The sequence below is a fragment of the Aspergillus viridinutans genome, assembly GCF_018404265.1.
Source record: "Aspergillus viridinutans IFM 47045 DNA, scaffold_1, whole genome shotgun sequence".
In the NCBI taxonomy this organism is placed as follows: Eukaryota; Fungi; Ascomycota; class Eurotiomycetes; order Eurotiales; family Aspergillaceae; genus Aspergillus; species Aspergillus viridinutans.
This window is the reverse complement of record NW_025091217.1, coordinates 787,481-809,446: the sequence shown is the minus strand read 5'-3', so window position 1 is coordinate 809,446 and position 21,966 is coordinate 787,481. Positions and strand designations below refer to the sequence as shown.

Below are 21,966 nucleotides of genomic sequence, written 5' to 3'. Positions count from 1 at the left end.
AGTGGGTGGTTCAGGTGGTGCCATCTTGTAACTTACACGACGAAATTCCATGACGGTATCAAGACCAAATCACTACCATTTTCAAGGATAGGCAGATACCTACGATTTGAAGCATATACAGGTTGCTCACTGAGGATGTGGATGCATTAAAGTCGTTCTCGTCAATAATATCATCCGTTCTTATGAATATTGCCCTCAATTTATGGCGCTATGAACCTTGAATCAAAGGGCTGAGATACTCAAAGCCAACCGAATTGCTCCGGGTGCTCTGGTTCCATATTGTAATTTTGGTATTTGAGCAGTACAGTACAGTAACGTGGTACTCAACTGAGTCTACCTTATCCACTATAGGGAGAGGTAGTAGCTTTTCCCCCACCTGAGGCCACCACCACTTATCAGAAGGTGCTCTGGGAAACTCTCTCTCCTCCTTTTCGACGGATCAATCTGACTGACTGACTGCTTTCTTCCTATTTTCTCAACTTTCCTGGAGAGAGGAAAATGAAACGCTTCCATCAATCCTTTTGATCGGCTGACGCTCTCAAGTGCATTCACTCCTTATCGAGTCCTTTCGTATTGGTCTATATTAGTGACTCTTGCCACCAATAATTGAATCTGACCTGCCACCATCTCCAACCCACCACAGTCCGTCTCCCGTTTACCGCCCCTCTCCCTTACCACCACCCACCACCACCACCGCTCGCTACGATCGAATCTGTCGGATACCTGCATTGTCTAGTCATGAGCAACGCCTTTGTTTGAGCTCGCCAGCATTAATCGCAGGGCGACGCAGCCGTCCGATGTCCATATTTTTTTTTTTTTTAAAATTTCTTGTAGATTCTTCAATTGCTTCGAAACTCGATGTACGAAACCCGGATGACCGAGCCGTTGGGTGTCGACACCAGATCTGCACTGGCGACCAAAACCCAGACTTTCGCTACTACTTTTGAGTTTACCGACGAGCAAGTGTCCACTCCTACATCTGTTCCTCGAAGTCGCAGCCGTGGAAACAGTATCTCCGTCCAGCAGAAGGGGTCGCCGGAGCGACACAGGCCCCCCATGAAATCCACCAGCGATGGGCGCTACACGCCCAGCCCGGAGCCGGCGCCAGCACTATTCGTGCGAGCCATGTACGATTACGATGCCGATGACCACACGAGTCTCAGTTTTCGCAGAGGTGATATCATACAGGTTCTCAATCAACTAGAGACTGGCTGGTGGGATGGTGTCATCAACAACAGCGTCCGGGGCTGGTTCCCCAGTAACTATTGCGCTATTATAACCGATCCAAGCGAATTAGAGGGTCAGGTGGTACATCCTCGCGACGAAGACGAGATCAGCGCGGAATCGGCTACCGGTGAGGACGAATATGAAGAAGAGCACGAGCACGATGAAGATGAGGTCGACTCCACAGGAAACCCGCGCGATTCACAACCGATACTTCCTATCGAAGGTGTACCAGCCCCCAAGGAGCAGGAAGAAGCCGCATTCTGGATCCCTCAAGCGACGCCAGATGGCCGTTTATTCTACTTCAACACTCTCACCGGCTACAGCACCATGGAATTGCCGTTTGAGAATCCCTCTGCGAACGAAAGCGGACCCTTCGACCGAAACAACTTTTTCGTGCCGGACCAGACTCGGCCACCACCCGAATTGATGGCTCGCGGTTTCGAGCGCGACGAGGATGATTATGATGGCTCGGCATCTGAGGCGGAGGGAGAGTCTCTAATGCTGGCCTCCCACGATTCTATGTCTCGTCGTCGTCGCTCATATATTGATGGTGTATCTCCTGCTACGTCCATGGACTCATTGCATCCTCCATCCGCCACCAAATCGATCAATGAAGGCAAGATCTCGCACCAATCCAGTCGGGACCTGCAGAGGACAACCACCGCCGGGAGCAATACGTCCGGGCCCGTTCACATTCACAGACCGTCCGTCTCTTCCCAAGCTCCTTCCCGCTTCGTCGATGACGGCCTCACGGCTCCTGTCACTTGGCCGATGCTGGTTGACAATATGCGTCACGCTATCGAAGTATATCGCCAGACACTACTGAATGGAGATCGCTCCGAGTATGTGAGGAAGGCGGAAGACATATCTGATCATCTTCGCATGCTTCTTGCTGCTGGGTCGGACACTACAGACAATCATTCTGGGAATCCGTCGATTATTTCGCAAAACAAGCCACTCTATCCCCACTTCAGAGAAATGATGTCTAAATTCTCGAAACTCGTTCTCTCGTCGCATGTTGCAGCTGCCGATTGGCCAGGGCCAGATTCCGTCAACAAGTGTTTGCAGGAGGCAGACGGCGTTATACAAGGAGTCTACGGCTACGTCGAAGTTGCGAGACAACAGCGGGGTGAAACCATTCGCCGTATCGTTCCTGGGTTCGTTGTCGGAAGCTCTTCGGGAGGCGGCTGGCAAAACAATGGTGTATCTCTAGATGATTCGGGCCCGACATCATTTTTGGACCAGGATGGCGCAGATTCTCGCGTGGAACCCTCGGTGCCTCTGGACTCTGCTCTCCTGGACCATATCGACATTCTCAGGAGGTCATTTGTTGGGACTATACGGCGACTAGAGGAGCGATTGTCACTCAACCAGAAGAAGATTGTTACATATGCGGAACAGCGCGAAATCAGTGATTCAGTTGCTGCAGCTGCAATCAAGGTCGTTGAACAATTTCGTCCTTGGATTTCTGCTGTTGAATCCATCAATCTCGCACCGCTAGGAACAAGTTTCCAGAATCCTCAGCTGGTCGACTTCAGTCTACAGAAGCAGAGAGCCTATGATGCCATCGCAGATTTTGTCATTAGCTGCCAGGCTGTTTCCGCGCCGCTGGGCGACGAGTGGGCTGAACTTCGCGGAGATTCTCTTGAAGACCGCCTGAATGCCGTGAGGAGTATCGCCAGGCAGCTTGAAAACTTTGTCTCTCAGATTGGTTTCTCCCTATCGCTTCTTCTCGAACAGATTCCTGAGCCCTCTTCCACCTTTAGGAGCGAAAGTCGTCTGGAGGGCGACAAGGAAGCTTATAAGGGCATCCATAGTCGTGGTGATTCTCAGGCAAGGATTGCGACAGAGACAATCGGGATACCATCCTCGTATTCCGTCGATCCGCCATCTGAAAAAGTTCGTCGCAACATGGATAAAGCGCAGAGGTTCTTTGGCCAAGCTCCACCAGCCGCTATCACTCGGGAGCCTATTCGGGAGCCTGTCCGGGAACCGGAGGAGACGCCTTGGTTCTTGAACATGGATCACGAAGGTGAAGTGTTTTACGACACCAAGGCCGATGTACCCACCTTGAAATGTGGAACATTGGCGGGCTTGGTGGAGCACTTAACTCGCCATGATAAACTGGACGCCTCTTTCAATAACACTTTCCTCCTCACATATCGATCCTTCACGACTGCGTCGGAGCTCTTTGAAATGCTCGCTGAGCGCTTCAACATCCAGCCTCCATTTGGACTGAATTCAGATGAAATGCAGATGTGGATAGACAGGAAGCAAAAGCCTATCCGATTCCGAGTTGTCAATATCCTCAAAAGCTGGTTTGAGCATTTCTGGATGGAGCCGAATGATGAGGCGCATATGAATCTTTTGGCTCGCGTTCACGCATTTACCAAGGACTCCATTGCGACGACGAAGACACCTGGCTCGCCTCAACTGATGGCAGTTATCGAGCAGCGCCTCAAAGGTCAAGACACCACAGTAAAGCGCCTCGTCCCTACACAGGCCACCGCTGCTCCTCCCCCCATCCTTCCTAAGAATATGAAGAAGCTTAAATTCCTGGATATTGATCCCACGGAATTCGCCAGGCAGCTTACCATTATCGAATCACGCCTCTACTCTAAAATCAGGCCCATTGAGTGTCTGAATAAGACTTGGCAGAAGAAGGTTGGCCCCGATGAGCCGGAACCTGCTACGAATGTGAAGGCTCTGATTCTCCATTCAAATCAATTGACCAATTGGGTTGCGGAGATGATTCTCACGCAATCCGATGTCAAGAAGCGAGTTGTTGTCATAAAGCATTTCGTGAACGTGGCAGATGTATGCTGATCACCTTCTCCCACCCTCTCCTGCTTCGATCCTTTGCATGCAAACCGCTAATTTTCCGCACAGAGATGCCGCGCGCTCAACAATTACTCTACGCTCACATCCATTATCTCTGCTCTCGGGACGGCGCCGATTCATCGACTCGGTCGGACCTGGTCTCAAGTCAGTGGCCGTACGTCTGCAATTTTGGAGCAGATGCGCAGACTCATGGCCAGCACGAAGAACTTTGGCGAGTATCGGGAAACGTTGCATCTCGCAAATCCACCTTGCATTCCTTTCTTTGGTACGACTAGCTCGAGTCCCTCATATTGTACGCGCTTTTTAGTGACAATTGGCTAAACTTCAATCAGGCGTTTACCTAACGGACCTGACGTTCATCGAAGACGGTATCCCATCTCTTACGCCTTCAGAGCTTATTAATTTCAACAAACGCGCCAAGACTGCGGAAGTCATTCGGGATATTCAACAGTATCAAAACGTCCCGTATCTCCTTCAACCAGTCCCGGAACTACAGGACTACATACTCAGTAATCTTCAAGCGGCAGGTGACGTCCACGACATGTACGACCGGAGTTTGGAGGTGGAGCCGAGGGAACGTGAGGATGAAAAAATAGCGAGGTATGCTGCTGCTGCATCGAGTAGAGACTTAAGAAGTCATAGTACTATGGCCATCGCGAGCTCGGTTATCGCATCGCGATGATCAGGTCGGCTTGTCTTTCTTCTTGTTTTCCGTCTCTTTTTCCTTTTTATTTTCTGCATTTCCGGGCGTTGAAATTCCCCAATGATACCCGCGATTGACATTTCGAGGATTTTCTCTGCTTCAATTTTTTTTTTTTTTTTTTTTTTCATTTCTAACGATTGGTTGATTGAAGACTAACTTTGGTTTTCTTTTTATCCGTAGATTACTATCGGAATCTGGCTTTCTATAATCTGGCCGCTCCCACTGCATCGTCGTGACTTGCTACCCTATTGGGTGTTCGTGTCAGCGTTGCATGTGCGTCGCGTGCCGTCTCTTAGCGTCACATGGTACAACAAACCGAGCAGTGCGCCACAGCGATCCAAGCGTCATGATTTGGTAGCGGCAGCAGCCTAAAGCCCCGGATATTTGCTCGATAGCCAGTCAAGTGTCCTTTGCGTTGGTTGCTTACGCATTCTCCTATCAAGTTGATCGCACCTTGAAGTGAACATTAGCCGATTGGCATCCCACTTCTTTCCGCCCTCCTGGTTGACGGCTATGCCCTGCTGGCGTTCGCGATCGTCATTTAGGTTCGGTACGGTTGCTCCACGTCACGGCCTTGTGACGGATTTGATCACGAGAGGAGATGGCTCTCTTGCAGGACAGTGAACCGTGATTTGCAGCCTTCGTCCGGCGACATCCTCCGCGCCATCGAAAGAGGCATTGATGATACTTCGTCCATAAGTTCAAGAGGGCCAGTTTCCTCTTCCTATCGCAATTTGAAAAAACTCGCTGATAAGAGTTCGCCTGCGTGGAAGGGCTAAAGAATGAATGATCGACTCAGAACGCCAACTAAATGAAGGCCAGTTTGATGTCGGCGGCCGCATGTATTCGCATGATATAATGATATTCCCAACGCTCTTTTCGATCTCTATATACCTGACGGCTCTTTCCTATCTCACATCGACAGCGGAGAACTTAATATCCTGGCATCGATATTCTGTCTCGTGCGACCCGGTTCTTCCACGAAACACTTTCCGCCCACCTTTCATTGCACCTATTCTGATCGCTCATTGTATATGTTGTGGAACATCATTGAGCGCTTGGCACTGACTGGCCTACTTTGTACAATGACCTTCACTATTTTCTTTGTATGAATTCTGGTGTATCTTTAGCTTATCTGGAGTCTCTGGGTCTGCTCCAACAGGTATATACTCTTTATAGTAAATTTGATGATCTACCATGACACAGCCTCTGTTGTCCGCTCTTTAGTCGACGGATAATGATCAATTCGGTGTACTTGTTGTCTCTTCTATTCCAAGCCTTTTCTACAAGGGACTTCTTTACCGAAATAGCCAAAGAACACTACGCCTGGATGACCAGAGGTCTTGCGTGCAGGTATAAATGATAGTAAAAAAATTCCTTTTCATCGCGCCATTAAGTAAGATGAGGTAACCAGACCCATCTCGTATCGTAGAAGAGCTTTACTATCCTGCGAAAAGAGATCATGGTGCACCCGTTTGCGTCCCCTCTCCGAAGCCCTGAAAGAGCTTCATCTTAACCTCAGCTGCCAAGAGACCTTTTACTTCCTCAGAAACAATCCGCTGCCCATCGCGTACTACCTTCTCCAGCTGCTGATCTTTAGCTGCAGTGGTACCCCCTCGCGACCCGCTGGTTTCAATCCCCCGCGCGGCCCGCCGAACTTTCTGACTGAGATCCATCATCTGCTTACTGCCGTAATCCCGCGATGTGAACAGGGGACTTTGACTCAGCGTAGCCACCCAGTATTTGTTCCAGAGCTGCGACAGAAGTTCTGTGTCGAGGCTGCTCTTGAAGAACGACACCTCAAGGGAGTAATACTGGTGCGCGTATGCGCCGAAATCCTCGGCCTTGCTGAGGGGAATAGTCTGGTAATCTTCGTCCTCGTTTCCTTCCTTTGGAGGTGTATAATCCTTGGGGAAAGTGCGGAAGGCCCCAATGTCAACTTTGCCGGCGGAGATGGTGCGTTCCGGGTCAATGACGACAGCAACGAACGGCCCGCCGAGCTGCTGCATATCTTGCGTGGTGACATCGATTCCGGACAGCCAGCATCCATACCCGGGATGACTGTGATACCACCCCACTGCGTTCTCCATGCGGCCCGCATCGCGGCAAGATTGCAGGTACGATACCATGTACTCGTTCGCTTCTTCCTGGGCGTTGACGCGGGTCTCGGTGCCTTCGACGGGTAGGCGGAAGGCATCTGTTACGACGAAAGTCTCGGGAAGGATATACCCTTGCATCAGACCCATGACCTCGAGGGAGCCGCCTGAGCGAGCATGCATGGTCATTTTGATCAATGCTACGGCGGAGATGCGTATCGACTTGAAGTAGTGGGGGTCTTTGGCCCATGGCCGGGCGGCGCTCAAGGCCTTGTGTGTTTCTTCATCGTATCGATAGAGCGCGTCTCGCTGAGGATCGATGAGGCTGATGGCGTTTTCGAGCTCTGATGGAGGGGCAGAAAGCCTCGGTGTCAGTAGCTCATCGGAAAGCGATGCCAAGTGGGTCATTTGAGTACGAACCCCAGGACTGCTGTGCAGCCTGCATGATGGATATGTTTGTTGTAGGATGCCGGTATATCTGATTGGGCACAGAAGTACAGATTGTTGAAGCAATGGCACACAGAAACGGGGTTAATCAAATGATCTTGTCCCTCTATTAGATGATGAGCTCTAGAATCGATCGGAGATAGCTTGACAATCTGGAGTGGAGAGGCAGTGAGAGGCCTAGTGGCAGAAACGGGCGGTGGAGGGCTGAGTCAGCGGTTGCCTGAGCGACGGGGCGCCATCAACAGCCGCAGCGGGCGAATCTTGATTGCGGCTGCATCTCATCTGCTGCACAACTGTAATCGCAGGGTAAAAGCGTCAATATTATTGTTCCCTTTCTTCCTTGCCTCACTCCACTGCCCCATCTTTCAGCTATTTGCTTTTCCCTTCAACCTCACCTTTTCCCTGTCCTTGCATACATCCGCAACGATCGTGACGTACATAAAGCCCTGCGGGCACCCCTCCCTTATTTCTCGCAGATGACATTCGGCCTCTGTTGATCTTATTCGCATGGTGGATCGCCACCTGTCTTGGATTCCGCGAGTGTTTATTTGCTGTCGCTACCTTCATAGATCGAGGCGCTCTGTCGCCGGAGAATTTCAGAGCGCAGAACTCGCATAGTGCAGTCTCGCCCTCATTTCACATAATCGATCAAGAGTGCCGCTATCTCAACCCCATATCTGGGGCTCATAATCCCAATGACGGTCGACACGAGTTACTTGACCACTCAGGTCAACAATATCGTTACGCAGCTGCATGGCATATTTGATGATATTGGAGTTCCGAGCCATGAGCGCGAAACACGAGAGACGGAGGTATGGTGTCTTATTCTTGCGCTCGTTGTCTCGAAAGGTGGATGCTAATTGATTGAACCGTGTAGCTCTTCAGTGCTCTGTCTGAGACTCTGAATAACCATCTCAAGATTGTGGACGAGTAAGTCGCACCCGGATTGATCGCGCTTTTCTCGGCTGACAGCACTTTGCAGTGAGAGAACCAGCATGACAGAGGAGGCGGAACGACTTATTACTGCCATTCAACAAATGGAGGAATCCCTAGTGGATGAGAAAGCCAATGGGCACTATCAACTGAATCATGACGATCTGCGTGTCACATATCCCCTCAACCGCTGTCTCTCTTTTCTCCGCGAAAAGCATGGGACGATGAGCAAAATGCACCGGGAGCGTTTTGAACAGGTGAAGAGTAAGTGCCGATCTAAATGGGTCAGTTTAGAAAAAACTCGCTAACAGGCAGTAGAACTCGTTGAAGCCCTCGAGTCATACTCTTCCCATCTAGAGTCCTCTTTTGTGACCATCGAACTCCCCCCAACAACACCTGGATCGTCGATCGCGCCGAGCTTTGACCTTTCCCCATCGTATGTTACTGCGCTAGATAATGAATTTACGAGAGTCTATGAAGAATACCACCGTCGCCTTGAGTTTGTCAAGACGACTTGCGAAGAGATCATCAAGCTTTGGGCCGAACTTGGAACACCCCAGGTGCAGACGGATACCAATATCGTCAAGTATTACCGCGAGTCTCCCGAGCAGTTGGGCCTCCACGAGTCAGATTTGGCGAACCTGACGGCGAAGCGCGAGAAGTTGCTAGAAGAAAAGAGATCGCGCGAGCGCAAGTTGAAGGAGCTGCGAACCGCTGTGGAGTCGTTGTGGGAGCGCTTTGGTGTCGAGGAATGCGATAGAAAGGCCTTCCTTGCGGCCAATCGGGGGTGCGGATTGCGGACGATCAACGAATTCGAAGAGGAACTGGCACGTCTCAATGAACTTAAAAGGCAGAATCTGCACCTTTTCGTGGAGGACGCGCGCTGCCGACTGCAGGAACTCTGGGATGGGCTCTATTTCTCCGAGGAGGAAATGCTTGACTTTACACCTGCCTTTTCTGATGTCTACAGTGACGCGCTTCTCGAAGCACATGAGGGGGAAATTGCCCGGCTGGAGGCGCTGAAGGAGCAACGTGCCCCAACGCTGCAGCTGATCGAGAGGCATAGGAGTCTTCTTTCGGAGCGAGAAGCCCTGGCTGCATCGAGTCAAGATGCCTCACGTCTCATGGCGCGCGGCAACAAAGGAGAGCGGCGTGATCCTGGTAAGCTCTTGAGAGAGGAGAAGATGAGAAAGAGGATCGCCAAAGAGTTGCCCAAAGTCGAAGCAGACCTTCGAAAAGAGTTGGAAAGATGGGAGGAGGAGTATGGCAGGCCATTCCTTGTGCACGGTGAGAGATATCTTGACGACCTCACCCCAGTCGTTGCCAAACCTCCTCCACGCTCCAAGACACCCTCCGCTCCACCTTCCGCGAATTCAAAGGCAAGCTTTGGACGGACCCAGCCGCCTTCTCGTCCAGCGAGTGTCATGAGAGGGCCCCCTCCTCCTCGCTCCGCCACCAGAACGCCCACCGGAAATGGTCAGACGAAATACAACACTATCGGCCCATCTAGGGCCGGCGCGAAGTCACCCTCAAAGATCCCAGCCCGGGTGCCCCTGAGTAACATGCCGTACGGAAACAATTCCGGCGGCCATCGCGCAGCACCAGGTTCTTATTCTTCCAGCACCCTGGGCAAGATGCCAGCACCACGTGCTCCCCCACCTAGGATGCGTGCTTTGACGATTGACCCAAAAGAGGAAAGAGGGCCCTATTCGATGGATCCTCCGAGATGTGCTAGCGCGCTGTCTAATGCCTTCGTTCGGCCTGTCAGCCCCGAGGACGTCTATGACGATCGCAACCAGCGATCGTTCATGAGCTCCTCTGTTTTCTCTCAGCGATCTACCGGCTTCTCTCAGTCTTCTCAGTCCTCGGCCTCGTCGATATCATCTATTCCGAATTTCCCACGACCAAATCCTTACTTGCAACATGCGCCTCCTCCACCGGCGCCTAGACAGGTTTCAAACTCCTCAACTGTTGACACGGCGAACACGGGGTCTGAAAACTGGGAAACATTCGATGACGGGTCCGAGTCCGAAGCCGATGCTAGTGATGTCTACTATGCCAAACTTCGTGCTGCTCATAGCAACCCATCTCTTGCAGGAAAAAAGGCCAAGGGTATCAGGAGCGTTAGCCCACAGGAGGCGATTGACGAGCATCACGGCCAGATGGTCAGAGTAGCTGGCAGTGATGCTGGTTGGACGGATGACATGGAGGCATATTAGAAGCTCCATTTCTTCAGCTCGTTTGCAGCGTCTACTCATTCAAGCCAGATGCGATAACGATATTGCTTGACATTGACGACCCCGCGATGATCCTGACTATGGTTGATACACTGCAATTCAATCCCCCCTTGCGCGGAGCAGGGTCCACTCGCTTTTGGCCTTGCGGGTGACACCAAAGCTGCGCCAAAACAGCCTCTTTGATTCTCTGCGCCAAAATTTGAATTATACCACGTTCGTGACTTTCTTCTTGATTTGATTCTCCAGGTCGTGGGCTTCTTCCTATGACTCCTACTGCAACCCTGTTATGCCCTCCCCGCAGGAGGCGATAGGTCGGTGGCTTTCCTTTCCGGCTCCCACTGTCCAAAAAAAGAGACAGACCGACGGCTTTCGTGTACTATGCTTCGTTTGCGTTTGAATAATCAATCTTGAACTTCCCACCTGAAGGAAGTGCAAGAAGATCCTTGGCTGGCGCCAGTTCTTATGTTCGGCTTTCACGCTTAATTTCCCTTTTGAATTCCCCGATCCTTGTGATCACATTCTGGTTCCCTGCTCCTTGCTTTGGTTGGGTTTTGTGTCTTTTGCCTGGGATTTCTTCGGTATTGTACAAGTCGCATAGCATGCTATTTTCATGGATTATGATATCAGCGTAGCGTATTTTGTTAATATGCTTTTTAATGAGATATTTGTTCACTATTCGGTCTACTCTTTACATTTGTAGTGATGGTAAAAGTAGAATACTTCGGTTGTACATGGCACCTGGTTGCCGAATAGAGATTCAGCGGTGCATGCTTGCCGTATAATGTGTAATATAGTACAGAATCCTGCGAGGCAAAATATACCAATGTTGAGGAGAAGAAATCAGTGACAAAAACCATCTAGGACCGCGGAGCAAGAGAGCCCATCCAGGTTGTATCCTCGCCCTGCGGCGACTGAGCTCTCTTTGGCACACGGACAGGCGCCGCCTCAGCCGTGAGCTCCCTTGCCTCTTGAAGCCTGCGAAGCGATTCTGCCCGGCCCAGGATCTCCATCGTCTCGGGGATGCCGGGGCCCGGCGCACCGGCCGATAAAGCCCAACGCAGGTAGTGGTACAACTCCTTCTTGAAGACCTTGTCTGCGTTTACCCGGGCCTTTTCCGCGTCTGTGTCTGTGCTCCCCGGTGCAGTTCCTCCCTGAGAAGTGGAAGTGGGCAGGACGGCGGCTGAGCCGTCGTAGGAGGCGATGTTGGAGCGGTGCGTCTCGATGGTCCAGTGCGAGGCTGGGACAAGGGTGAGGGCTGCTGCGGCGGTGTGGAGGGCTGTGATGGGGATGGTGGTGCCGTCCGGGGTGGGAACGGGCGTGTAGGGTGGTCGTGTGAGGGTGGTGGTGAAGAAGGTTGAGTTGCGCTGGACGAATTCCGGGGCGTTGGTGTAGGATTTTGCGTCGGCTTTGAGGAGCGGAGGGATGTATTCTGCCAATGGGCGAGAATCGAGGATGGTAGTGCTGTGGGAGGGTGAGTTGGTAGTTCTTGGAGGCGTGTTGGGATGATGGACGTACAGTTGGTCTGCTGGGTAGGTTTCTTTGACGGCCTGAGAAACCTTGGCGACCATTTCGTCGAAGACGGGCCCGCCGCTGGCGGCGAATCGCTGCGCGTGGGCCTTTTGCAGGAACCAGAGCTTCTCGAAGGCGACGACGGTGTTGCCGCGGGTGATTTTGAGGTTGAACTAGGTGTTTGTGAGCAGAGCGGTTGTGGACGGGGATCCAGGTCAACCTACGAGTTGCTCCAGTTCCTCCAGGCTGAAGACGTCGGACTTTTGGGTGTGCGACCAGCCCAGAAGAGCGGCGAAGTTGATAAGTGTGGTCGCGAACACGCCTTGCTTCTCCTTGAAGAAGCTAAGATCGATGTCTGCATTTCGTTTGCTAAGCTTCTGGCCGGATTTGTCTACAAGGAGAGGAACATGGCCGAAGCGGGGAGGCGTCCAGTTGAAGGCGTTATACAGTGCGACGTGCATTGGCGTCGAGGGCATCCATTCCTGTGCGAGTCAACATCTGCAATTTGTTTCCCGGGGTTATATACTCACGGTTCCCCTGATCACATGGGTGATCTTCATGCAATGATCGTCCACCACATTTGCCAGATGGTAGGTCGGGTGTCCGTCAGATTTGAGCAGGATAGGGTCATCGTAGACTCGCTCAATGAGATCCAGCTTGTTGTTCGAGCGGTTCTGTCCGGTCTTGCCATAGACTAGATCATCGAACATGGGATAGCCCTCTACTTTCAAGCGCACGACATACGCTTCGCCCTTTGCAGCTCGATCCTCTGATTCTTCGGCGGAGATGTCTGCACACTGTCTGTCGTAACCGGGAGGGAGACCGGCCTGACTGCGATGTCTCGCGAGCGAGTCGAGCCGTTCTGTAGAGCAAAAACATCGGTATGCGTGACCGTTCTTGACCAATTGGTTGGCATGTTCGCGGTAAATGGCCGTCCGTTCCGACTGGAACCGACCGTCTCAGCTCCAGTCTCATAGCATTGATTTTCCATCTCCTTGAGCGCTTACCTGTCTGTATGGACCGTATGGACCCCCAACCAGTGGACCTGTAAAAATAGCCCGCATCAGCACCTCCATTCCTTCCGTCCTTCAATCCGCGCAAAACCTCGCACCTTCATCCCATTGTAACCCAGCCCATTGTAAATCCTCGTATAACCGCTGCTCCGCACCAGGTATTGTCCGTTTCTGCACCCTCCGTTAGCCCTGATCACGACATTCCAACCTTCCGTGCTCGCTCCAGGGTCGAACCTGATCTGTATCCTCGATTCGCAGTAGGAACTGGCCCCCCGTCCGTTTCGCCAGGAGGTAGTTGAACAATGCTGTCCGCAAGGAGCCAAGATGAAGATATCCGGTCGGCGACGGTGCGAACCGGGTTCTAGCCGGTGCATCGGGGAGGTTCTTCTTAGACTTGCTGCCAGCGCGGGCTGGCGCGACGGAGGAGTAGTTGGCTGCTCTGCATCGCGTGCAGATCCACAATCGACGGGCCAGAAGGCCCAGATGAGAATGTCTCATGATGCGGAATGCTATCCGTGAAGACGTGCGGTACTCGTGGACACCAGCAATGATTATAATTGTTGTTGTTGGGCAGTGTCCGAAATCCGCGGATTGTCATTCGACCGCCGCAAAGCGCAGGACGATAAATCGGAGATCTGCAAAAAATCACCGCCGACTGCGAAAAAAAGCGGGCTAAAAATTCTGGGGTTCCGCATCGTATCAAGCACGATCAAACACAACACATCCCCTTCATCAGCAAATACCTTTATTCTCTTCCGGAGTGCCTGTCTTCTGCGCGATAAGCACCCTCAACCCACTGTTAGATTTCTCGGAGTGCTTGGAGGAGGGGACAGCCTTGCCCAGTATGCTTGTGTTGGACAGCCTCTCTACCATTAACAATCGCTTACATTTACCAGATGGCTGGTGTCGAGATCGACCTCTATGGTATTTCTCCTGCTCTTCATGATTTGAACAATAGCTGACGGCAACGTACCCATGCAGAGGTCCTAGAGGTATCTCGAAGCGCAACAAAAGAGGAGATCCGGAAGGCTTATCGCAAGGTCGGAAACGCACACCGTCCTCATTCCAGCCGGGAGCAGAACAAAGATTGCTGACTCGATGATTAACGGACAGGCCGCCCTCGCAAGTCACCCCGATAAGGTCCCCGAGGCCGAACGAGAAGCCGCCGAGGTACGATTCAAAGCCGTCCAAGAAGCCTACGATATCCTTTACGACGAAGATAAAAGACACCTTTATGATACCCATGGCATGTCTGCCTTCAATGGCTCCGGCGAGCCCGGCATGGCAGGAGGACCAGATCTGGATGATATTTTGGCGCAGATGTTCGGGATGGGTGGTGGGATGCCCGGCATGGGCGGTATGGGCGGCATGCCTGGCGGACGGCCTCCCAAGCCCCGACGGAGCCCGGACGAGAACACAAAGTACGAGGTGCGGTTAGAGGACCTCTACAAGGGCAAGACGGTCAAATTTGCTAGCACGAAGAATGTCATTTGCAGTCTGTGTCAGGGTAAAGGTGGCAAGGAAAGAGCGACGGCTAAGAAGTGCTCGACGTGTGATGGACAAGGTATGAGGCACAAGTGGTTACTTTTCATGAACACCTCGAACTGATTTGGACACAGGTTTCAAGCAAATCTTGACGCGGATGGGACAGTTCCTTACCCCATCAACGGTGACCTGTTCGACCTGCAATGGCCAGGGAGAATTCTTCAGTCCCAAGGACAAGTGCAAGAAGTGCAAAGGCAACAAGACGGTGGAGGAGAAGAAAATGCTGGAGATCTACATTCCCCGGGGAGCAAAGTGAGTGACACTTGCAATCTTATCTCTATGATAAGAACCTCTGGCTAATATCTGTTTAGAGAAGGAGATAGAATTGTGCTGGAAGGCGAGGCGGACCAGTCACCGGGCCAGGAACCTGGCGACATAGTGTTCCACATCGTGGAAGAGGAACACCCAACCTTCCGACGAGCCGGCTCAGATCTCACAGCCACCATCGATGTCACATTGGCCGAAGCGCTGACAGGCTTCTCGCGCGTGGTCGTCAAACATCTCGACGGCCGCGGCATCGAAATCACTCATCCCAAGACTCCCGGGGAGGTATTATCGCCCGGTCAGGTTCTGAAGGTGCCCGGAGAAGGCATGCCGATCAAGCGCAGCGACGCCCGGGGCGACCTGTACCTGGTTGTCAACATCAAGTTCCCGGATTCCAAGTGGAAGCCCAGTGCAGCCGTCCTGGAAAGACTCCGAGAGATGCTGCCCAGACCGGATCCCTTGATCCAGGCCGACACTGTCGACGAAGTCGAATACGACCCGAAAGGAAACCTGGATGAGTTCGGAGCCCGCGATCCACACGGCGGCTCCTCGTGGGAAGACGAGGACGAGGACGGAGAGCCCGCGCAGTGTGCGCCTCAGTAGATTCTTTCTCGTATCGCTTCCTTCCTCCCTGCTCTGCTCTGTGCTTTTCTGGTAGATATGCTCGATCCAAGCTGAGGCGAGCTTCCCTTCTCTGGCATCGCAGGCGTTCCGGAAATTGATTTATGGGAAAGCTACGATTGACCTTGTCGTTCCTGTCTATTCCAAGAAATTTTGCTTCACCGTACTAGAATCAAACCCAAAGGGGCAAGTTATAGACCTGCAATGGAGTTGAAAAGGCCTCAAAAGGAGACATGACCAGTTGCTGGGTCGCGGGCGCCGTGGAGCGTGGGGTAGACAATGTGGGATGCCACCAGAGAGTGGGATGAGACATTTTACAGTATTGCAGAAAGGAAGTGGGATATCTTCAATACTGCCTCAATAAGCATTTCAATTCATTACCTCTTTGTATTTCTTCCATATTGTTTGCCAGGGAATCTGACAAGAAATGGAATTATGGTCAAACAAAAAGCAATATCGGTCACCTGCGCCGCGACAAACGGCCGCTTTGTTTGGCGTATATTGCTTTTCCCCAGTCTGTGGCTGCTACGGAGTACCAGGAGTACGTATAAAAGACCGTATATCCGGCATCATCGACATCATCATCATCATACTTTCTCTCTGCTTGATAGTCTAGTGTTATCCTCATCTCCAGCATCTGCCCAATGCGACCCCCATGCCCGTTTCTGGTAGCGTGGGGTATCTGAACCGGCCGCATCCATTTTCCAGGGACTGACTGGGATTGATCCATCAGTCATACATCATTCAAATTTGAGCCTCTGAGAACCTGATCCAGGCTCGCGGCGATTTAAATAAACATTCATCTCCCCTGGTCCTTGTTCGGGCCCTCGATCTGTTGATAATCATTGCATCAGCAATAAGGTGGATTTCGGCACGCCGGTCGGAGCATCTCCGCTATTCTCGGCATTTCCCCAATTAAGGTTTCCCTGTCCCCATCGTACATATTCAGCGTCATATCCATATTCTGGACCAGGCTCGTGGTTGAGATCAGATCACCAAAGGCACTCGATCATGCCGTGCAACACGCAGGCCTCGGCCTCATGCGAAGGCTGCTCCTGCGATGCCGGTGCGAATCGCGCGCCGGTGAACATCGAAGACTGCGAGGCCGAACTGCTTGCGCTCCGGAGGCGCACGCTTGAGCTGGAGAAGTCGTTGGCGTCCATGACGACTGGCGCCGCGAAGGTGTCCAGAGCTGGCCGGAAGCTGCGGTCCTCCAGATGGTTCAATTGCGAGAGCGACCCCGGCATGATGGCGCTCTATATCGAGCGGTATCTGAACTACGGGATGACCAAGGAGGAGCTCATGTCGGGGAAGCCGATTATCGGGATCGCGCAGTCCGGCTCGGATTTGGCGCCGTGTAATCGCCATCATCTCGAGCTGGTGAAGCGGGTACGCGAAGGCATCAGCACAGCTGGCGGGATTCCCTTTGAGTTTCCTACGCATCCGATACAGGAGAGCTCCAGGCGGCCGACTGCGGCTATCGATCGGAATCTGTCGTACCTTGGCTTGGTTGAGATTCTCCATGGGTATTTCCTGGATGGGGTCGTGCTGCTCACTGGCTGCGATAAGACGACGCCGGCTGCTCTAATGGCTGCTGCTACGGTTGTATGTGACCTTTGCTTGCGCTTTCTGGTGTCCAACGGTTTCTGACATCTTTCTACAGAACATTCCCGCGATATGTCTCAATGTCGGCCCCATGCTCAATGGTTATATGAAGAACGAGCTCGCCGGCTCAGGTATGGTGGTATGGAAAGGCAGGGAGAAGTATGCCGCCGGCGAGATAAGTAGAGAGGAGTTCATCGATTACGTGTCCCGAGGGTATGTCAACGATCAGTCTCAGACGACTCATGTATTCTGACTCTTTGCAGAGCACCATCCGTAGGACATTGCAACACAATGGGAACCGCCTCGACCATGAACGCACTTGCCGAGGCCCTGGGGATGGCGTTGCCGGGGTCAGCGGCCATTCCTGCCCCGTACCGCGAACGAGGACAATGCGCCTATGACACAGGCTTGCAGATCGTTGAGATGGTGCATGCCGATCGAAAACCTAGCGATATCATGACTCGCGAGGCCTTTGAAAATGCCATCGTCGTGAACACCGCCATCGGTGGCAGCACCAACGCTCCAATCCATATTGGCGCCATCGCAAAGCATATTGGGGTGGACCTTTCGCTAGATGACTGGGATCGCCTGGGTTTCCACATCCCTCTTTTGGTGAACATGCAGCCAGCTGGAGAGCTACTGGGCGAGGAATACTACCGCGCCGGCGGCTTGCCAGCCGTCATGGCCGAGCTGCTGGACGCGGGCAAACTACACGCCGAAATTCTAACGTGTAATGGCCGCACCGTAAAGGAAAACGTTCAAGGAAAGCACACGTGGGACCGCCGCATGATCAGAGCCTACAACGACCCGCTCATGAAAGACGCCGGCTTCTTACACCTCCAGGGCACCCTGTTCAACTCCGCCATCATGAAAACATGCGTGATATCAACAGAGTTCAGGCAGAAATTCCTCGAAAACCCGGACGATCCGAACGCGTTCGAAGGCGCGGTGATCGTCTTCGACGGGCCGGAGGATTATCACCATCGCCTTGAAGATCCCAATACGCCTATCGACGATAGGACTATCCTCATCATGCGCGGTGCGGGACCCCTGGGGTATCCGGGCGCGGCAGAAGTCGTCAATATGCATCCTCCCGGACGCCTTCTACGGCAAGGTGTCCACTCGCTTCCTTGTATCGGCGATGGTCGACAGTCTGGCACGTCCGGCTCGCCGTCGATCCTGAATGCCTCTCCTGAAGCGGCGGCTGGTGGCAATCTGGCTCTTCTTCGAGACGGGGACAGACTCCGTGTTGACCTTAACAAACGGCGCGTCGACATCCTTGTACCCGCGGAGGAACTGGAGAAACGGAAGAAGGAGCTGGAGGCCAATGGCGGGTACGCTGTCCCTGAGAGCCAGACTCCCTGGCAGGATCTGTTCAGGAGGGAAGCGACGCAACTGAGCGAGGGGATGGTCCTCCGCGAGGCAGTCAAGTATCAACGACTAGCCCAGCGATTCGAGGAGCCCAGACACAATCACTGAGTTCACTGAGTGTATATTGATGATCACAGATGAACATTTTTTGGATATTTCAGGGAATTCCTCGTAAGACTTCGTCCACGACTAAGAATTAGGGAGCGATGGATTTTTCTCGTCATTTTATTTAGTTCCGCATTTTGATCATACCCGGAAGCATGAGTGCGGACACTTCATCGGGATCTAGTCCCATCTTTCCGCACTTAACAGAGTAATGCAATTGTAGTCGTACGCGACGCCGTTTTTCTTCCCCGCCTGTCCCTCCTACCGAGGAGAGAATACACCCGGGTCGCTTACTCTCTGTGCCTCGGAAAGCACCGCTGCTTACCGACGCCGAGCTAGATGCTGCATCTGCGCCTGAGCGTTTTTTTCTGCTCGTTCCTGACCAGAGTCAAGTTGGCGCCGTTGATTTGCCGTCTGGCAGAAGTCGTGCCTCCCTACAATGACGAGGATAGGTCATTTCTTCGGTCCTTATGTTCGCAGCAGCAGACGACAGTCGCGCCGGGTCTAACCAGGAGATCCGGTGAGAGTTCTTAGGCACGAATGATGATGTGCCGTACAAAGATATCCATTCCTGCGGGCGCGGATAGCCCGTCGATACTCTGTGACAATGCGGAGATAGAACTTAGAATCAGTGACTTACGATCCGGGCCAGTTTGCAGGCATCAATTCGTCCGGAAATAGCCTAGGACTATTGACGTGGAAGCTCGGATCTTGACCCTGCAGATCAGGTGGCAGGAAAGTACCCAGGAATTCGGGCATGATGAATGGGTCAGCTACAGTAGGGTCAGCCCAACCTATTTGGGTGTGTCAATCAGAGACTCACGCTCATAGAAGCCGATGCTATCCGTTACGCCCTTCTCTCCGCCAAAAGTAATGCCAAGAGCGTCTTGCATAATCGGAGGACTCGTTTGAGCGTTTTGCTCCCCAGGCTCTCTGCTGGCGTCTTCTTTAGGCCGACCATCCCCTTCCCGACTTTTTCCAGTTTTGAAAAGCACGATATTGATCGTTTCAGCGGCCTTCTTCGCTTCTTTAGAAGTCGAGGGCCTACGCATCCATACTGTCCTCGCTCTCTGCAGCGCACCACGGATCTCATCTTCCCGCTGTAGTGTCTGTTTGTGATACAATAACGAGCACAGGATCATGGTGGCCGTGAGAAATTGGTGGTTCATTATGGAGGTGACTCGCCAGCGCATCGTATGAAGCTGGCCTCCGGGACAGGTTTCTTCGTCGAGTACGTACTGGATCGCGAGAGTTTCCAGCGAGGCGTCGAGACACGCCTTCAGGGAATAGTCAAAAGCATCCTCATTCTGAGATGTTGACCGCATGTAAAGAAATCGCCGATGCAGCATGATCTGTCCTTTGTAGAACATATGCCTGATGAACAGCCGGGCCAGGATGACCTGTGGAGAATCCGTCACGCTAGCTGCCATGGGCTTCATCTGTAGGGGCAGCGGAATGCTCGCAGCCGCTTCATGTAAGAGACTATCTACTCGCATGACTTCTCCGTAGCTGCAGGGCTGCACTGCGCTCGTGAGGTCCGCAATGATGCCGAGCGCCTTCAACATACGCCTGCGCGCGATGATACCCAGGGCCGTCGTGTGCTCGGTTTCGGGTCGCGGTTGAGGCAACTCTACGGTATCCTCGTCGAACTCTGCATCGTTGAGATTCCGCGGTTCCGCAGTATCGTACTGCCAGTCGGAGATCATCCGTGGCATGCCCATCTGGTTGGAGATGAGAATATCACTCATTAGCACTGTCGCCCATAGCCGCCGGCGCATCTCACCCCGGAAGGGCGAAATGCCGGGGAAGTGACCAGGGTCACGGTGGTAACCCATGCGCCGGGCGAGGTTGACTTCCAGGGCGAGCAGAAACCAGATGTCCTTGTCGGCATCGGCACGGATGCAGAATTCAACATAAACGTAGTTGATGAGCGTTTCCAAGGCATACGGCCCGCATTTGGTATATTCGCCCATGTTCAGGCATTGCACAATCTTCTCGCGGTACAGATTGACCTGGAGGGACTGTTGTTCGGCCTCGGGTCCATCGGGCGGGTCAGAGGCTAGACATGCAAGACAGACCATACCGAAAAGTAGTCCAACCCAAATTATTGGGACACTGGACGGATCGGCCCAGAATGCCTCGTACTGTATCTATTAACAACAGCGTCGTTGTGGCTGGGGTGTAGAGCATATTCTACTTACCTCGCGCAGAAAGCTCGGTCCGTGAACCGCAGCTGAACCGCGTCAGCGAAAATGAGCATTAGACTTGGCAGCAGTGAATGGAAGTGTCCCTACAAGACGATACAAGATCTAAATAGTTGAAGTAGCGAGAGATGTAGCGATCGACGGCGTTTTTGGGGGGCAGTGCTGAGAGTATTTCATCGCGTGACGTCGCGCGGCGACACCCATACAGCAGAAATGCGCCATTAGACCGGGACCTTGCAAATGGTCCACTGCTATGGCCGACCTCATGCTCGAAGTCGGAATTTTGAGCTAGCCGCAGCTGTTCTTCGCGGTCCAGGTGGTCTTTCAGATCGGCGATACCGTCCAGTATGGCAACCCAGTGACCGCCTCCAACATAGCGGAACTCTGAGTCACTGATTCGCATGCTCCCACACTCAGACTGTCCATCAACTGATGTATCTATCGGCATAGTTTCGGCCAGAGTATTCCGGGCGGGCACTGGTAGCCTACACACCTTTGCAGACGAACTAGCATCGAGTCTCTCATTCGAGGACCTGGGCATCATTGACGTAACCAAGCGCTCCAGCTGTACAAGCCGGTCATGTACAGTAGAGGCAGCGGTTGAAGACGGCTTTGGCGAGCCCGTAGTGGGAAGACTTTCAGCGTATGTACATATTTGACCGCGAGCCGAGCAAAATGAGCAAGGTCTTTGACGGTCACACTTTGATCTGCAGAACATGAATATTCAGCCTCGCATCATCAAAGAAATACACCACAGGTAGAAATGAAAGCCACTTACTTTCGACGTCGACAAGAGTTACAAGACAGCTGAGGCTTATTTCGGCGTCGACTGGGATGTGGAAGCGGCCGTGACATAGCCAAATCAGTCTCCCGGGGTGTTTGCGATGACGATTCCAAAGAGCAATGACTTGAATCCGTTGTTGACAAGGTTGTACCGAGTGCGATTGGAGTCATGTTGTCACTTGTGGATATCATTGGCGCTGGCTACAGACACCTTCCGTTGTCTAGGTACCCTTTTGTCACCCTGAGAACGAATTATCGTCTACGAGGCTTTGGCTGACATGCCAGCAACATAATGTCATAAAGCGTATGACGGTCCGACGGGCCTCCTGCCGCAAGAGTCGATGTTGATATGCTGGGGAACAACAGACGACAGGGGAAGAGAAGACGAGTAAGATCGATAGCAGTGGAGATCACGTGACAAACAAACTGGTTGACTACTCCTGTAGCATGTCCATCTCAATC

The 21,966-nt window shown here is 52.6% G+C and overlaps 7 protein-coding genes across 7 annotated transcripts; 4 read left to right on the top strand and 3 right to left on the bottom strand.

Annotated features, from left to right (window-relative positions):
* Nucleotides 1-858: 858 nt before the first annotated feature.
* Aspvir_000194 (putative cell division control protein Cdc25) lies at nucleotides 859-4,750 on the top strand (the record flags this gene model as incomplete). The annotated part of the gene is made up of 3 exons (XM_043265336.1): nucleotides 859-4,044; nucleotides 4,117-4,333; nucleotides 4,401-4,750. The coding sequence occupies 3 exons, from the start codon at nucleotides 859-861 to the stop codon at nucleotides 4,748-4,750; spliced, it is 3,753 nt and encodes a 1,250-aa protein (XP_043121271.1).
* Nucleotides 4,751-6,231: 1,481 nt separating this feature from the next.
* Nucleotides 6,232-7,275, bottom strand: Aspvir_000193 (Mov34/MPN/PAD-1 family protein; the record flags this gene model as incomplete). Its single annotated transcript, XM_043265335.1, has 1 exon — nucleotides 6,232-7,275. The coding sequence occupies one exon, from the start codon at nucleotides 7,273-7,275 to the stop codon at nucleotides 6,232-6,234; it is 1,044 nt and encodes a 347-aa protein (XP_043121270.1).
* A 734-nt stretch (nucleotides 7,276-8,009) lies between these two features.
* On the top strand, nucleotides 8,010-10,466 carry Aspvir_000192 (putative microtubule associated protein (Ase1); the record flags this gene model as incomplete). The annotated part of the gene is made up of 4 exons (XM_043265334.1): nucleotides 8,010-8,126; nucleotides 8,192-8,244; nucleotides 8,297-8,511; nucleotides 8,566-10,466. 4 exons carry the CDS (start codon nucleotides 8,010-8,012, stop codon nucleotides 10,464-10,466), a joined length of 2,286 nt encoding a protein of 761 aa, XP_043121269.1.
* Nucleotides 10,467-11,341: 875 nt separating this feature from the next.
* On the bottom strand, nucleotides 11,342-13,504 carry Aspvir_000191 (glutamate--tRNA ligase MSE1; the record flags this gene model as incomplete). The annotated part of the gene is made up of 6 exons (XM_043265333.1): nucleotides 11,342-12,166; nucleotides 12,218-12,475; nucleotides 12,524-12,937; nucleotides 13,001-13,038; nucleotides 13,105-13,177; nucleotides 13,241-13,504. The coding sequence occupies 6 exons, from the start codon at nucleotides 13,502-13,504 to the stop codon at nucleotides 11,342-11,344; spliced, it is 1,872 nt and encodes a 623-aa protein (XP_043121268.1).
* A 398-nt stretch (nucleotides 13,505-13,902) lies between these two features.
* Nucleotides 13,903-15,418, top strand: Aspvir_000190 (putative DnaJ domain protein (Mas5); the record flags this gene model as incomplete). The annotated part of the gene is made up of 5 exons (XM_043265332.1): nucleotides 13,903-13,930; nucleotides 13,988-14,046; nucleotides 14,120-14,570; nucleotides 14,626-14,803; nucleotides 14,863-15,418. The coding sequence occupies 5 exons, from the start codon at nucleotides 13,903-13,905 to the stop codon at nucleotides 15,416-15,418; spliced, it is 1,272 nt and encodes a 423-aa protein (XP_043121267.1).
* A 1,029-nt stretch (nucleotides 15,419-16,447) lies between these two features.
* Aspvir_000189 (IlvD/Edd family dehydratase) lies at nucleotides 16,448-18,520 on the top strand (the record flags this gene model as incomplete). Its single annotated transcript, XM_043265331.1, has 3 exons — nucleotides 16,448-17,041; nucleotides 17,100-17,254; nucleotides 17,305-18,520. The coding sequence occupies 3 exons, from the start codon at nucleotides 16,448-16,450 to the stop codon at nucleotides 18,518-18,520; spliced, it is 1,965 nt and encodes a 654-aa protein (XP_043121266.1).
* Nucleotides 18,521-19,153: 633 nt separating this feature from the next.
* Nucleotides 19,154-21,262, bottom strand: Aspvir_000188 (putative transcription factor; the record flags this gene model as incomplete). The annotated part of the gene is made up of 4 exons (XM_043265330.1): nucleotides 19,154-19,290; nucleotides 19,341-20,661; nucleotides 20,719-20,750; nucleotides 20,812-21,262. 4 exons carry the CDS (start codon nucleotides 21,260-21,262, stop codon nucleotides 19,154-19,156), a joined length of 1,941 nt encoding a protein of 646 aa, XP_043121265.1.
* Nucleotides 21,263-21,966: the final 704 nt, after the last annotated feature.